Genomic DNA, 12053 nt, shown 5'->3' on the forward strand with positions numbered 1-12053 from the left:
TTGATTTACCGCTCTTTTTGGGAATGAGATTCGGTGATACGGCATATTCTACATGGCTGCCTTGGGTATCTCCCCAAAGAAGTGAGCTCAAGGAAAAAATGCTCTGCTTTACGGAACGGTACAAGAAAAATTTCATTTTTGACAAGCTGTAGAGTTTCATGACTCGTTCATGTTTGTACTGATGACGTCGTTTGTCGTAGGATATGAGAAGGAGAAGTACGGAGGCAGCTGAATGTTCGAAACCTCTGGCCGGACCTTCGTTGCGAATAAACTTCAAGAAATCAGTTCGTAGACTAGCTCGTCCCTCGAGATGAGAAGGTGTCGCCAGGGATTCCCGTCCAAAGTCGAGCTTCCGGAAGTCTCTGCCTGTCTACACTTGGGTTCAAGTCACAAATTCGGAGCTAAGGAGTTTAATAGTCCGCGGATATTCGTCCGCTCTCTGCCTGCCGCGAGCAGCTTTACCAGAGCACAGGTTTGAACTTCGCTCTAAATCAGGTATTCGAAGTTTGCGGAAGCTGCTGCAGTTCTCTACCCTTGGAGCGTTTTATGCGACCGATAGTGAGATTCTCGTGACATTCAGATCGATGCTCTCCTCGAAAGAGAGGGCGCGAAGCAGAGGCGTGCAACCCCTTCACGGCGCCCGGGGCGGTCAACAAAAATTTCGAATTTTTGTACGCGATCAACCAAAATGCCGCCCCCTGTCCGAAAGTTTTCCGAGAGAAATTCCGAAAATTTTGACGGAAATAGCCGTTTTTTTAGACGTCGAGCCCGGAAACGCCGCCTCCTCGATAGCGCCGCCCGGAGCACGCCACTGACGCGAAATGATTCACTTCCATATCGACGGGTATGCATCGACTACACGTTGGTGGGTTGCGAGAACACCGCTTTCTCCATGTGAGATGAAGGGCGACAGCACGCTCTGGTTGATCACTTCATAGAATGGAAACTTCACTTGCTCCCGAAATGACCAGGAACTCGGTCTACGTCCGGTCCGAAAGCTTCGGAGTGCCCATCCTCGAAAAGGAACGCGAATCTCATAGACTAGTCCCGATGAGGCCTATCACCGGCAGCGTCACACACCTAGGTCGAGGAGAAAAAGGTCTTCACATCAAAGTCTCAGCACATGGTTTATTCACTTCCTCTGTTGAGCTTTGAGTACTCGGGCGACAATCTTCTGCTCTTCAATGAGGAAAGCACGGATGATGCGGTTACGGACACACTTTCCGCAGCGGGATCCACCGTACGCACGAGTGACGTGCTTTTGTCGCTGAGTCTGACGCGATCGTTCCACTGGGCGGGCTCCTTCGACTCCAAGGAGTTTTTCCTTACAGTCGCCGCATTTGGGGACCGTGCGCCGCTTACCCAAGTAAAGGTACACTAAACGGCCGCCGGGAGTCTTGGACCTGGAATTCAAGCTCAGTATTAGCCACGTGAAGGTTCCGTCACTAATGGAAGGAGCGAGGCTCACACGGTAAAGCATCGTATATCGTATAATGATATAACGGAGTGTCACTCGTCTGAGGAAGCTCTCCACACGGAAACATGGGGAGCGGTCACTGTGACGAATCTCGGTTTTGGAAGCTTCTAAAATCAGGGGATCATGTACGACTTCGCGCCTGACCTTTAACTCTTCCGAAAAACTAGGGAACAAGAAGATAACGCGACTTTTGCTTCACCGAAACGATCTCTGCCGAACGATGAATGCTCCAGGAGTAATTGTAGCAGTGACAGTGAGATTACTGATAATTAAAATCAGGAATCTTGGAATAAACATGTGTATGCAACTGGTCTAGGGTCTCTCTGACACAGTCCACCTATGGGAATTCTCAGGTGGCCTGCAACGCCGAACCCATGGGACGGCGCCTCCCGATTCCGAGCAAGACATGCCTTTAAATGTTGCAACAACTCGCTGCTGCAGAGAGTGCGATACTCGATACTCTACAGTTGGAAGCACGGAAAGCGTCGCAACTCTTGTGTTTTCGAACGCGTGCATCCATCGAATAGGTAGTCGGAAAGAGCTCTGTACAAGCGTTTTCAGCAATCGGAGAATCGTCACAACCATGTCTTCTGAGTCTGACCGAGCTAGGCTCCTTTCCTGAGGAACTGTCCTATCATGCGACTCGACACATTTCAGAGAAAGCGATAAATTAGAGCGAAGGAGGCTTACACTCGTCTCTTGTTGGACGCGGTGTTGTAGGGAAGTCTACGACGCAGAACCAGTCGCTGAACCATTTTTATGCCTGGGAATATTCGAGGACACTTTCAATTAATTTCTCGATATGATATTGACACGATTTGAGGGCAAATAATCACTGATTTCCTCGGATCGCTTCTAAAACCGCACACGCACCGTTTCACGGAATGGCCGAAAGGGTGAGCGATAGAAACCGAAACCACTGCCTCGATTCATTTTGGTTCTTTTGTGGGACCAAAGTGAATCCGGACCCGGACCGAAATTCATATTCCTCCTCGGGCACGGAATGTCGATCGAATTCGGAATGCAGTTCTCTTCCCTATTCGATTCCTGATGAGGCTCTTGGAGGCGCATTGATCGGATCTCGGTCCTTACGTCAGGGAGACATAACGAGCTGCGAGCGAGCGAGGAGAGCCTATAACATCAACAAGCACCCGGCGATCATCTTTTGGAGAATCCTCTTCTACTCGCTCATCCGAATACTCGAGGTCTCGCGCCTTCTGAGGAGTTAGCAATAGCAAAATAGGTTATGCTATTTCGGCGAGGAGGAAATAGAATAACCTCCCACTGAAACGGAACAGAGCTCATCGATGATGTAGGTGTGGTGATCGGTGATACTAATGATGATGATCTCTGCTGGAGGATAGGGAGAGACCGGGCGCCTCCTCTCGCCTGACTTCCGAATTCCGAACAACAACTTATTTGGTGATCGAGAATCGGGAGAGAGCTGATTTTGCATCCTGCTGTATCGCGCCGAGGGGCTCGTAGCACGCAGTCGCAGGCGATACGACCGCCTCCTGCGCTGCATCACGGATATCTTCTCGAAGAAGAGGACGCCGGGTGTAACGCCGACATTGGACAAGAACTCCGACTACGACGAGTCCGCGGGTCCCGCTCCCCTCGCGATGATCCGGAGCATCCGCGCCATTATCCGCAAGGGCTGGATGCGAGTGCAACACATACCGGTGCAGAAGGTATCGAGCTGTTCGGGTTCGGAGTTACGCATTCTCACAACTAGTTGGAAAGGAGACAGCTCACTCGGACTTGATCCTCGGTGAACTCGTAATAGTTTCTAGATGTCGCAATCCGCCTCTGGGGTGCTACCGCTCTTGGCTCTCTCACTTCGACGGGAATGATGAATCAGCTCTCATCGTCTCCATGGCACGGAGAAGTAGACTCTGGGGTAGATTTTCTATGAGCTCTGCCCCATCGCTCCAAAAAGCATTTTCAGGACAGACATCTATCTTATTCCTCCATCTGCCCTCTCCTGAGACGATGATCAACCTCGAGCAAGCCTAACTATGACCGTACTAGATGCCCGACCGGGGGGCGCTTATTTTCCTCCGTAAACTTCAGGCCCTGGCTAAATAGGCCCGACGGCCGAAGATTTTCCAATCGGCATCCTCCGGATCGACGCTCGTTCAGTAAGGAGGCTTCGGATAAGGATCTTCCGGCTAATCCTGCGATTGTATGATTCCAGAGCGATCCCCATTTCTGATAGAGCGTACTGGAGTCGCTCCCGGAAGACGGAGAAGTGCGATTCCCAGACTCCATTGGGACTTGGGAGACATTATCGGACGGAGTCGCGAGTTATCGCGGATTCGGGCAAAGTAGATCGATCGGGGGGCTGTGATCTCCGCTAATTTATCCGGAGTCTGTCACCAGGGGGCTCCGAACACCAAGCCGATCTGAATGTTTGTAGCAGGCGAGTCAGCTCACGCCATGCTTTGCGCCGTTAGTGAGCGCTCCGTAGATAACCGGCTGCGGGAGCCCTCGGAGGAACGTCGTCGTGGTCCGTCGGGGAGCACTCTACCACTGATTTTGAGGGAGACCCGATCTCGATCAATAGGTGATATTCAGGTCCGGGGTCTGGTTCACCCTCGAAGGTGCTATTAGTTCGCGACTGATTCTTGCTCATGGATTTACCCACAACAGGAGACCGTCTCGAGATTCTAATCGTGACTACAGTCCTTGAAGTCTCAAGCAGCAGCGAGCACGTTCTAGTTCCCGTCAGCTTTATCAGTTATGCATGGCGTCTGCTGTGAGACGGAAGTTTCAGACGTAATCGTCAATCTCGTCTTTCTTTTCCAATCACACAGTATTGGATGTACATATGTATTCCTAGCAGAACGGTGGAACATGATAGCCCACGGTGTACTGCACTCGATCAGCCAACTCTGAGTGATAGTTTCGCTGGAGAGTTTTCCAGAATGTCCAGCGATCAGCCACGGGGGATCACGTTGTTCTAGCCCTTGACGAGGGTAATTCGTGAGCGAAGCTCCCTCCGGAACTCTCATTGAAATAACATTCTAGGGCGATTCCATTCGTGATGATGGGGGGGATCCACCGTTTCTGATCCATGCATGCCAAGGGTCCTCCGGAAAGGTGGGAGGAATTCTAACCAAAATCGGCCCAATAGTGGGAAGCCTAGAGACCCTCAGCTTCCGGAAAAAATCCGCCCAGAGTATTCATTGACTCACTTTGCCTTATCTATACTTTTATACTCATACCTAGAATATAAATCCGTATATGATATCCTCGGTATACAACGACATGAATACGTTAGTAGAAGGGTTCGTCGATTTCGCAGTCATGAATGAAATCGGTGCCGATATACTTATGTATCGACCGCGGACAGTGAAATCGCCTTACAGCACGATTGGAGAGCGTGTATCAATGACAAAGAAGGGCGACATCTCCCCAGTTTCACGTATCACTAGAGGAAGCATCTGGGAGCTGCGAAGACTTGTGTACCGCAGCCCCGTCATGCCTTAGAGCGGGATTTCAATAGACGCTCCAGCCCTAACCCTGGGCTGGCGCCAACGACGTCAAACGCATGAATTTTTTTATTTGTTTCAAGTTAAGACATGGAACAGTCCCGTCCAGGGAAAGCCACCGCCCTCTCTCATCTCGTCTCACTCATCATTACGATGATCAGTATTCTCAGAATGAAATATGGCCAATTCATCGCGGCTGACAGTGGCGGCAGGAAGCTGCCCTCGTCGGCCAACAAAATTTCGATCTGCAGGATGTCGAGAGTTGATACGATGGACGTTTCCTCGATCAATGGATGCCGTTATATCATAGACTGCGAGCCATCCAGCATTCGATGGATGACATGTGTGAGGGTTTCTTGATCGTCGAGATCTCGGTAATTAATTTCAAGCCGGCTTCGACATGTTGACGTCTCAACGTCACGACGCGAGGAGCCGTAATCAGAAATTTTGGAAGATCGATCTCATTATCTCCCGAACATTGATTTTTTGCTTCGTGCAGTCGCTTCGGAATGTTTGTGCACGGCTCTATGCTGTCTCACTGTCTCCCAGTCGTCGACCGACTACAAATTCCTGATCAAGTTGAATCGTCGCCGTAGCCGAATTATTCTCATTCTCGACGCCGCAACGTCCCACTGATAATGAGAATTGTCTCCAGCCGTTGGGGACTTATTTGCTCGTACTGGACTATATCCGCCGAAATTCCGCATGATAAGAAGCGTAATCAATAGCTTCGGAGCGGGCTGGCTTATGCCGGACTCACAGAAAGGAAGAGTGGCGGTATGCTCATCTTTCGGGCTGGGATTCGGCGGACACGGGAGTTCCGGCGCTGCGCATCAAGTTTGCCCGCCTGGAGTAAGGAAATCGAATGAAACGAAAGTGCCTCGTCCGCGATAGCCGGCTTAGAAAAAGATCAAAAGCATACCCAAAAACACGATGGTGAACATCAATCCGGCCTGATATGTCTTTGACGAGAGCTAGTCCATTTGGTTGGGCCGAAGCTTATGGATTCGAATATCGCAGTCTGGGGATACATTTGGTACGTTCACGACGAACAAAAAATTGTGGGAGGCTCGATTCTGACCGGCCAGTCGCTGCCAGTCCATGCTTGACCCAAGCGAGAAAAGACGGCGTAAACTATCTTTCCGCACAACTTGTTTCATGCGCGTCGATCAATCAAGATGAATATCCCTCGCCTTCCAAGCCGCGCGCTGCAGGGAGTTGTGATGAGCCTTCGCCCTCGAAATCTCTTCCGACTTCGAGTAGACTCCAATACGGCTTTTACGAGCCGAACAAAAATTCGCAGTAGACTCCCAGAAAAGCCTTTCTGCGCGTTGCCCTCTTGGTCCTTCCCCTGGAAATTCCTTGTGATCTGCGAATGTGGCCTCTTTCTCTTATAGAAGTAGAGCCACATTATTTCTCAGTGTCAGGCGTAGATCTCAGACGGTGGACTAGGACGCTCTTCAACCGAGAAGTCGGAATGGAAGATACATGCATTGAGAAATTCCGTCCGCTCGAGCAAAGGAAACCTGTTGAAGGCCATCTGAGTCCGTAATCGTTCGGCGTTCGGAGCCGGCCGTCCTCTCCGCGCGAACAATCGGCCTTCCTTGCCCTCGCGATTTAAGTATCGTATCTCGTATCACACTATGAAGCAGCTCCAAGCAACATTAGTATCGAAGACAGACACTTCCTGACGGAGATAGATCGCGACTCCTCTGCTACAAAAACGAGAACATTGTGAAGCAGTCCCGTTCATGACAAACCCGTTCTGGCTCAAATTAGGATTTTTCTTGGCGTTAACTACCTCGAAGGGTGTGAATGCGAAATGATTTATATTGCATTGTGATGCTTCACGTAAGCCAAGCGCGAACGCTAAAACGGATCGGTTCTTGCTAAGTAATTAGTTAGTTCTGGTATCACCATCCGAGTTTCTCTCAATTTCGATGACTAAATGTGACTGAGAAAGCAATAAGAGAGATCCTTAGCTCCCGCAAGCCAGACGCGACGGTGCGGTGTAGTCTCCGCGACGACTCTTCCAAAACTCGTTAAATTATGTCAGTGCCCATTCCGCCTGGGGTTCTTGGAGCAGCTCGTCCGACTCGACTCTTCGGCTGCATTGTAGAAAGCGGCGCGGTCCCGGCTTCCATGAGCCCTGTGTGGGGAATAATTAATTTGAAATTCTAATGATGTAGATGACGTCGTCTGCGGCTCCGCTATTGCACGCGTGGTGTTCAAATTCAATAACGAACCGATGGCTATCGCCTGATTCCGACGTCGAGACCCATCCCGAAAACAAAGCCCTCTCGAAGTCAAAAGCCAGCCCTTTACACTAGAAAGGAAAATTGAGAAACCGCGAGCCCCCGTCGTATAACCTTGGCAATCGGTCATCGGTTTCAGGGGGATATAGTGAAACAAATCCAAAATAGCTTCGGAAAGATATTCCAGTCTATCTTCGGGCTAGTACCACGCATGGCAGCGAGCCTGGTCAATTTTCAGAGTCCTAGCCCGGGATTCGAAACAGTCAGAGGCATCTTTGTCGTGGTTTCCCCGAATTCTCGACCGAGAAGTTAGCGATCGAATCTTCTAATGGGCGACATCGACGCCTCCGACTTGTAACAAAAATGGCTACTAATCCATTGAATGATAGAACGGCCCTACGCCCGTCTATCCAACCCTTCGAGGGAGTGCCTCGCCACAACGTGTCTGATCCCGTGAACGTTGCGAAGCTTTTCGCGCCTAGTTCGCAACTTAACCGAGCACTGGATGGATCATCGACAGTCTATGAACGGGAGACTCTCAACAAGAGCGAGAGCTTCCACCGCCGCCGTCGAGGCTGAACCAGGAGAGGAAGAAAAAAGTGAGGTGACCAGTGAACAACGCCCTCTAGACCTTCATCCCGATGCGAAAACCGTGTGATTGGGAATCAGCTCACGTCATCAGTTGTCGACCGAAGCACGTCAAGTCTAACCGCAGCCACCATTATTTGCTTCCGAACGGGAGAGCGATGTCGGAACTTCTGTCGGATCTCGGCATGGAAGCGCTCCGGAATGTTGAACCGTATTTTCTGCATGTGTTCAATATTCATACGCGCTGGCTCGGACTATCACGGGAACCTCCTTCTGAATCGCTTACTTTGACCGACCGACGGGACAGTGATAGATTTCGATCGGAATAGTTGTTATAATTCTGTGGTCCGTGAGCGAAAAAAATCCGCGACCAGCGTCAATGTGACGGCATTTCATGTGCTAACAACAGATCTTATCGCTTCCCACTGTTCGTAGATTCATGAGGGACTCGGAAGATGAATGTCCGTTGAGTTCCACACGGTCGGATATTCCGAGGGGAGTTTTGTCAAACAGCCCAGGTGGTCGCGGAGCAGCGGTGCCAAAATCAAAAAGTATTATGCGGGAAAAAGCTCCACAGCACAGGAATACCTGGATGGCTGAAGATGAACACCGGCTGAGGATGACAAAAGAAAAATGACTGAATTCGCGGCTGTCCTGTCGACGTTAATCAAGGAATCATTTGGCACCAACGACCAGTATTTGGTATGCGGGCGAGCGGGCGGACAGCCGCAGCCGCACGAGGCGACAAATAGACTGGTTTGTTGTTGTTTCTTCTTCTTGTTGAGAAGGGTCGAGAACCGTGAAGGAAGTCTCTTCAAAGTATCGAATTGCGGCTGCGCCAATGCGGCGGATTCTATGACAGGGGTCACACAAGCAACTAGAGAGGTTGGTTGCTGCTCATTTTGGCTTTGTCTTCCGGGCGATTCGTTCGTCAAAAATCAAATTGTTCGACGATTTCTCTTCCCGATTCCGTTCTGGACTCTGTCGATCGGACGTCTCGCGATCCTTGCAGAATCGGGCACTTTCTCCTTCCGCTATACTCCGTGTCCGGTTTCCGGATCGTACGCAAAGGGGAAGCTCCTGACTTCAATTGACATTCCCAGCAACCGTACCTTTCCCGGAAGGATCAGGGAGCCTTAGCACAGCGGGGCTGGAATCGAAGCTTTGGCACCTCTGGCTGAAAATCCAACGATTTCAGAAACAGAGATCATCGTAAAACGATGATTTGAAGAATGGTCTGGTTCGCACTTAGTCGCCCCTGATGGTGTTTGGGGCTCTGCTAAACGACTCTACAAGGATCGAATCCTTGAGGAGCAAAATACACCAGCAGCTACCCCTCAGACCAATGGCAGCTTTCTGCGCAACGCTGTTACACAGCTCCTGAAAGCGATGGCAGCCGAGTGAAAAGTTTGCCGAGTGCATAAGATCATGACCAGCTTCCATACCGAATTGGTGGAGAATTTTCCGGAAAATTATCGCTCCGTTTCAGGACCTTAGAGGGGAAGACGGATCTTTTTTCGTATCCGACGGCGAGAAATAGTCGATGACCGTTGATGGATAATAAGTCGCATTCGCCAACAGACGTCATTATCTAATCAGGCCGTCCTACGTGTAGTCGTATGGATGCGCACGGAAGTTTTTGTTTTGCATCTGTGTGCATCCGATTCGTCGCTATTATAAACTTGGATACATTCGTCGATAAAAAGCCTTCAATATAAGCGGAGCTCCTCTGCTGAAGATGAACACGATCGACAGTCAATCAATCGCCTTCAACTCCTGGCGGCGCTGGAGCCGGAGCTCCTGGTGGTATTCGTTAATCGAAACGAGCTCGACATGCAAAAACACGACAAGAAAACCTCGGGAGTGATTCGATTCCTGCACCCCATGACGCTCCTGATGACGGAACTGCTCGTATGATCCATGTACACATGTATGTGCAACAGGTGTCCGTGGTGCCAAAAATGAGGCAAGAAAAAAAAGAATCAGCCGAGCTCCGCAACGAGCGATTAAAGCGAAAAATTCCTTTTTTTATCGTTTCGGTTGACGCGTGATAATCGCCAGCTGAATGGGACAGAATCATTTTCGCCAAATTATCGAGGAAAGCCGCTGGCGATCGATCCCAACCACCAAGGCATCTTGAAGCCTGTGAAGTTTGAGGACCGAAGAAGAATTCTCTCAGGAGTGTCCGAGATCAGGCGGGCTCGCTCGTGGCGAAGCGGGCGCTCGATGCCGGCTCCTTCTCCGGATCCTCTGACTCGTACGTGACGGATTTTCCTTAAGGAACGCACCGCATGGCGGTCGTTGCCGGAGGAGCCATCCTAATAGAACTCCCCCACAACGAACAACGTTAGAATGGTTGGGCGAGCGAATCGATGAGTTCCAGAAATCAGAGGAAGTCCATACATGGGCACTGAGTCGCGTGGCGGAAGCGTATCATTGAAAGCTTCTCGGAGGACGGAGACGATGAGCATGTAATGCCTTGCGACAGGATTCGTAGAGCTCTCTCACGCTTGGCGAATGGCTGTGGCGCTGCTGTATCGCATACCCTCACGGAATTGGATGCCCGTCCACCATTACCGTAGGAGCCTGATTTTTTGCTTGCAGAAATCGTCCCGCGTGGTTGCTTGCTAAGCTCCGCGCATCGTATAGGACGACCACGTCTATCAGGGGAGCCGCTTCGATTCTCCAAAGAATCATGAACGCAGTGCCCAACTCTCACCGAAAGAGCGATGGACCTGTGCGTAGTTAAGCATTTGTCAGATTGAATGAGATTCCTCCCCGGTGGAAAATGCCGATTCCTGGAAAAGAGGAAGCGGGATGCCACACAATTGGTAGCTCCGGCGGTGGATTTTACAACAATGACAGAGGGGAGGAGAAGCAGACGGAGCAAGACAGCGGGGTCGATGGAAACGAGGGAAGCGTTTGACAAATGCCCAAACACAGTTCGTCGCTGAGTTTTCTTCTGATTTGTACGCTGGGCTGAGATATTCGCAGGAGCACAATCGGCGGAGATTATCCCGAGAAGAACAATCGAAAAGCTTCTGAGGAGGAAATCACTTTTCTCTGCTTCTGGGGTTTCCATTCTGCCTCCTGTTTGAGTCAAATCGATAGCCAGAAGGAATCTCCGGAAGATCAAAGATCCTCGGATCAATTGCGACTTTAGATTTGATTCGCGACCACTCAGAGAATGAACTGATTTCCTTCGGCTGGACTGAAAGACAACCCATCTCTACTGCTGGACCTTTCGAAGTGAAACAGGAAGTCGTAGAGAGCTAATCTCGGGCAGAGCAGGGAATCTCTCGATTTATCCCTGCGTCATAGGGGCATTCTGTTGGGTCAACGATCCGTTCAATTCAATGCAAGTTTTGACATGGGGGCCTCGTACTATGCTCATTCCGCTTTCTAGATCACTTTGGCTTATTGAATCCATATACCCACTCCGATCTCGTTGCCTAATGCTGGATCCACTCGAGGACCCGTTCCGTTGGCAAACTGGGTTCCGGCCGGAGCTCGTCGAGCCCAAATAAAAAGCTTAGCACGCCCCTGGTCATAATCTCTGATGATTGTCTACAACCAACAGGATTGCATTAAATTGGATTTTCGCAAAAATTGGCACCGCTTGATTGGTGAAACCAAAAAAGTGAAGTTTGCGAAGCCAGAACTCTACATGAGAAACTAGAGAAGCCCTTCTCCCTCGTTATTGGAACATAGGAAATGGACGCTGAATGTATCGGGGCTTGAGTGAAGAAAATATGTTGCCGCCCTGATGCCATGTTTGGTTGCCTTGCGCGCGCAAGAGTTTTTTTGCTCGGCGTACGGCACTGCTAATCGTGATCCTCTAAAAAAATAAACAAACGATGCGTCCTGTTGTTCGACATCTTCAGGATGAGGTGATATCGCGGTTTGTGCTCGTATCTGATTGGAGAAAAACAAGTCGTACATTGCGGCATTCTTCCTCGTCTGGGATCAAATCGGTTCTATGATGAATGTGAGATCGGTGTGGATGTGCGGAAAGCAATACGACGACAAAGGTGCCTATGAAAATGAAAAATTGTCAGCCCAGGCGTCAAATAGAATTTCTCAATACATAGTCATTCTCCACGAAGATTTATTTTCCGAGGCGTGACTATTTCTGACTGAGCGAGACGATTCGTATCGACATATATGATCCCGACGAAATGAGACAAACGACACTCAGTTGAAGGACCATCCCGTTCCGAAAAATATGAATTGGCTCTG

At 50.1% G+C, this 12053-nt stretch overlaps 1 protein-coding gene across 1 annotated transcript; it reads right to left on the bottom strand.

Annotated features, from left to right (window-relative positions):
* Positions 1-1108: 1108 nt before the first annotated feature.
* Positions 1109-2424, bottom strand: LOC100907464 (60S ribosomal protein L34). The gene is made up of 3 exons (XM_003744980.2): positions 2351-2424; positions 2168-2240; positions 1109-1403 (listed from the first exon to the last, which is right to left on the bottom strand). Exons 2-3 carry the CDS (start codon positions 2230-2232, stop codon positions 1133-1135), a joined length of 336 nt encoding a protein of 111 aa, XP_003745028.1. The 5' UTR covers positions 2233-2240; positions 2351-2424; the 3' UTR covers positions 1109-1132.
* Between the last annotated feature and the right edge of the window lie 9629 nt (positions 2425-12053).

This window comes from Galendromus occidentalis, unplaced genomic scaffold, assembly GCF_000255335.2.
Source record: "Galendromus occidentalis unplaced genomic scaffold, Mocc_1.1 scf7180000077476, whole genome shotgun sequence".
NCBI classification, from domain to species: Eukaryota; Metazoa; Arthropoda; class Arachnida; order Mesostigmata; family Phytoseiidae; genus Galendromus; species Galendromus occidentalis.

What these genes read in the sequence shown, in the direction of transcription:
- LOC100907464 (XM_003744980.2), bottom strand. Translation starts at nt 2,232, where the DNA reads ATGGTTCAGCGACTGGTTCTGCGTCGTAGACTTCCCTACAACACCGCG. An exon ending in GCGTCCAACAAGAGACGAGT is followed by an intron (nt 1,404 to 2,167) that starts GTAAGCCTCCTT and finishes CTTGAATTCCAG; the next exon opens with GTCCAAGACTCCCGGCGGCC.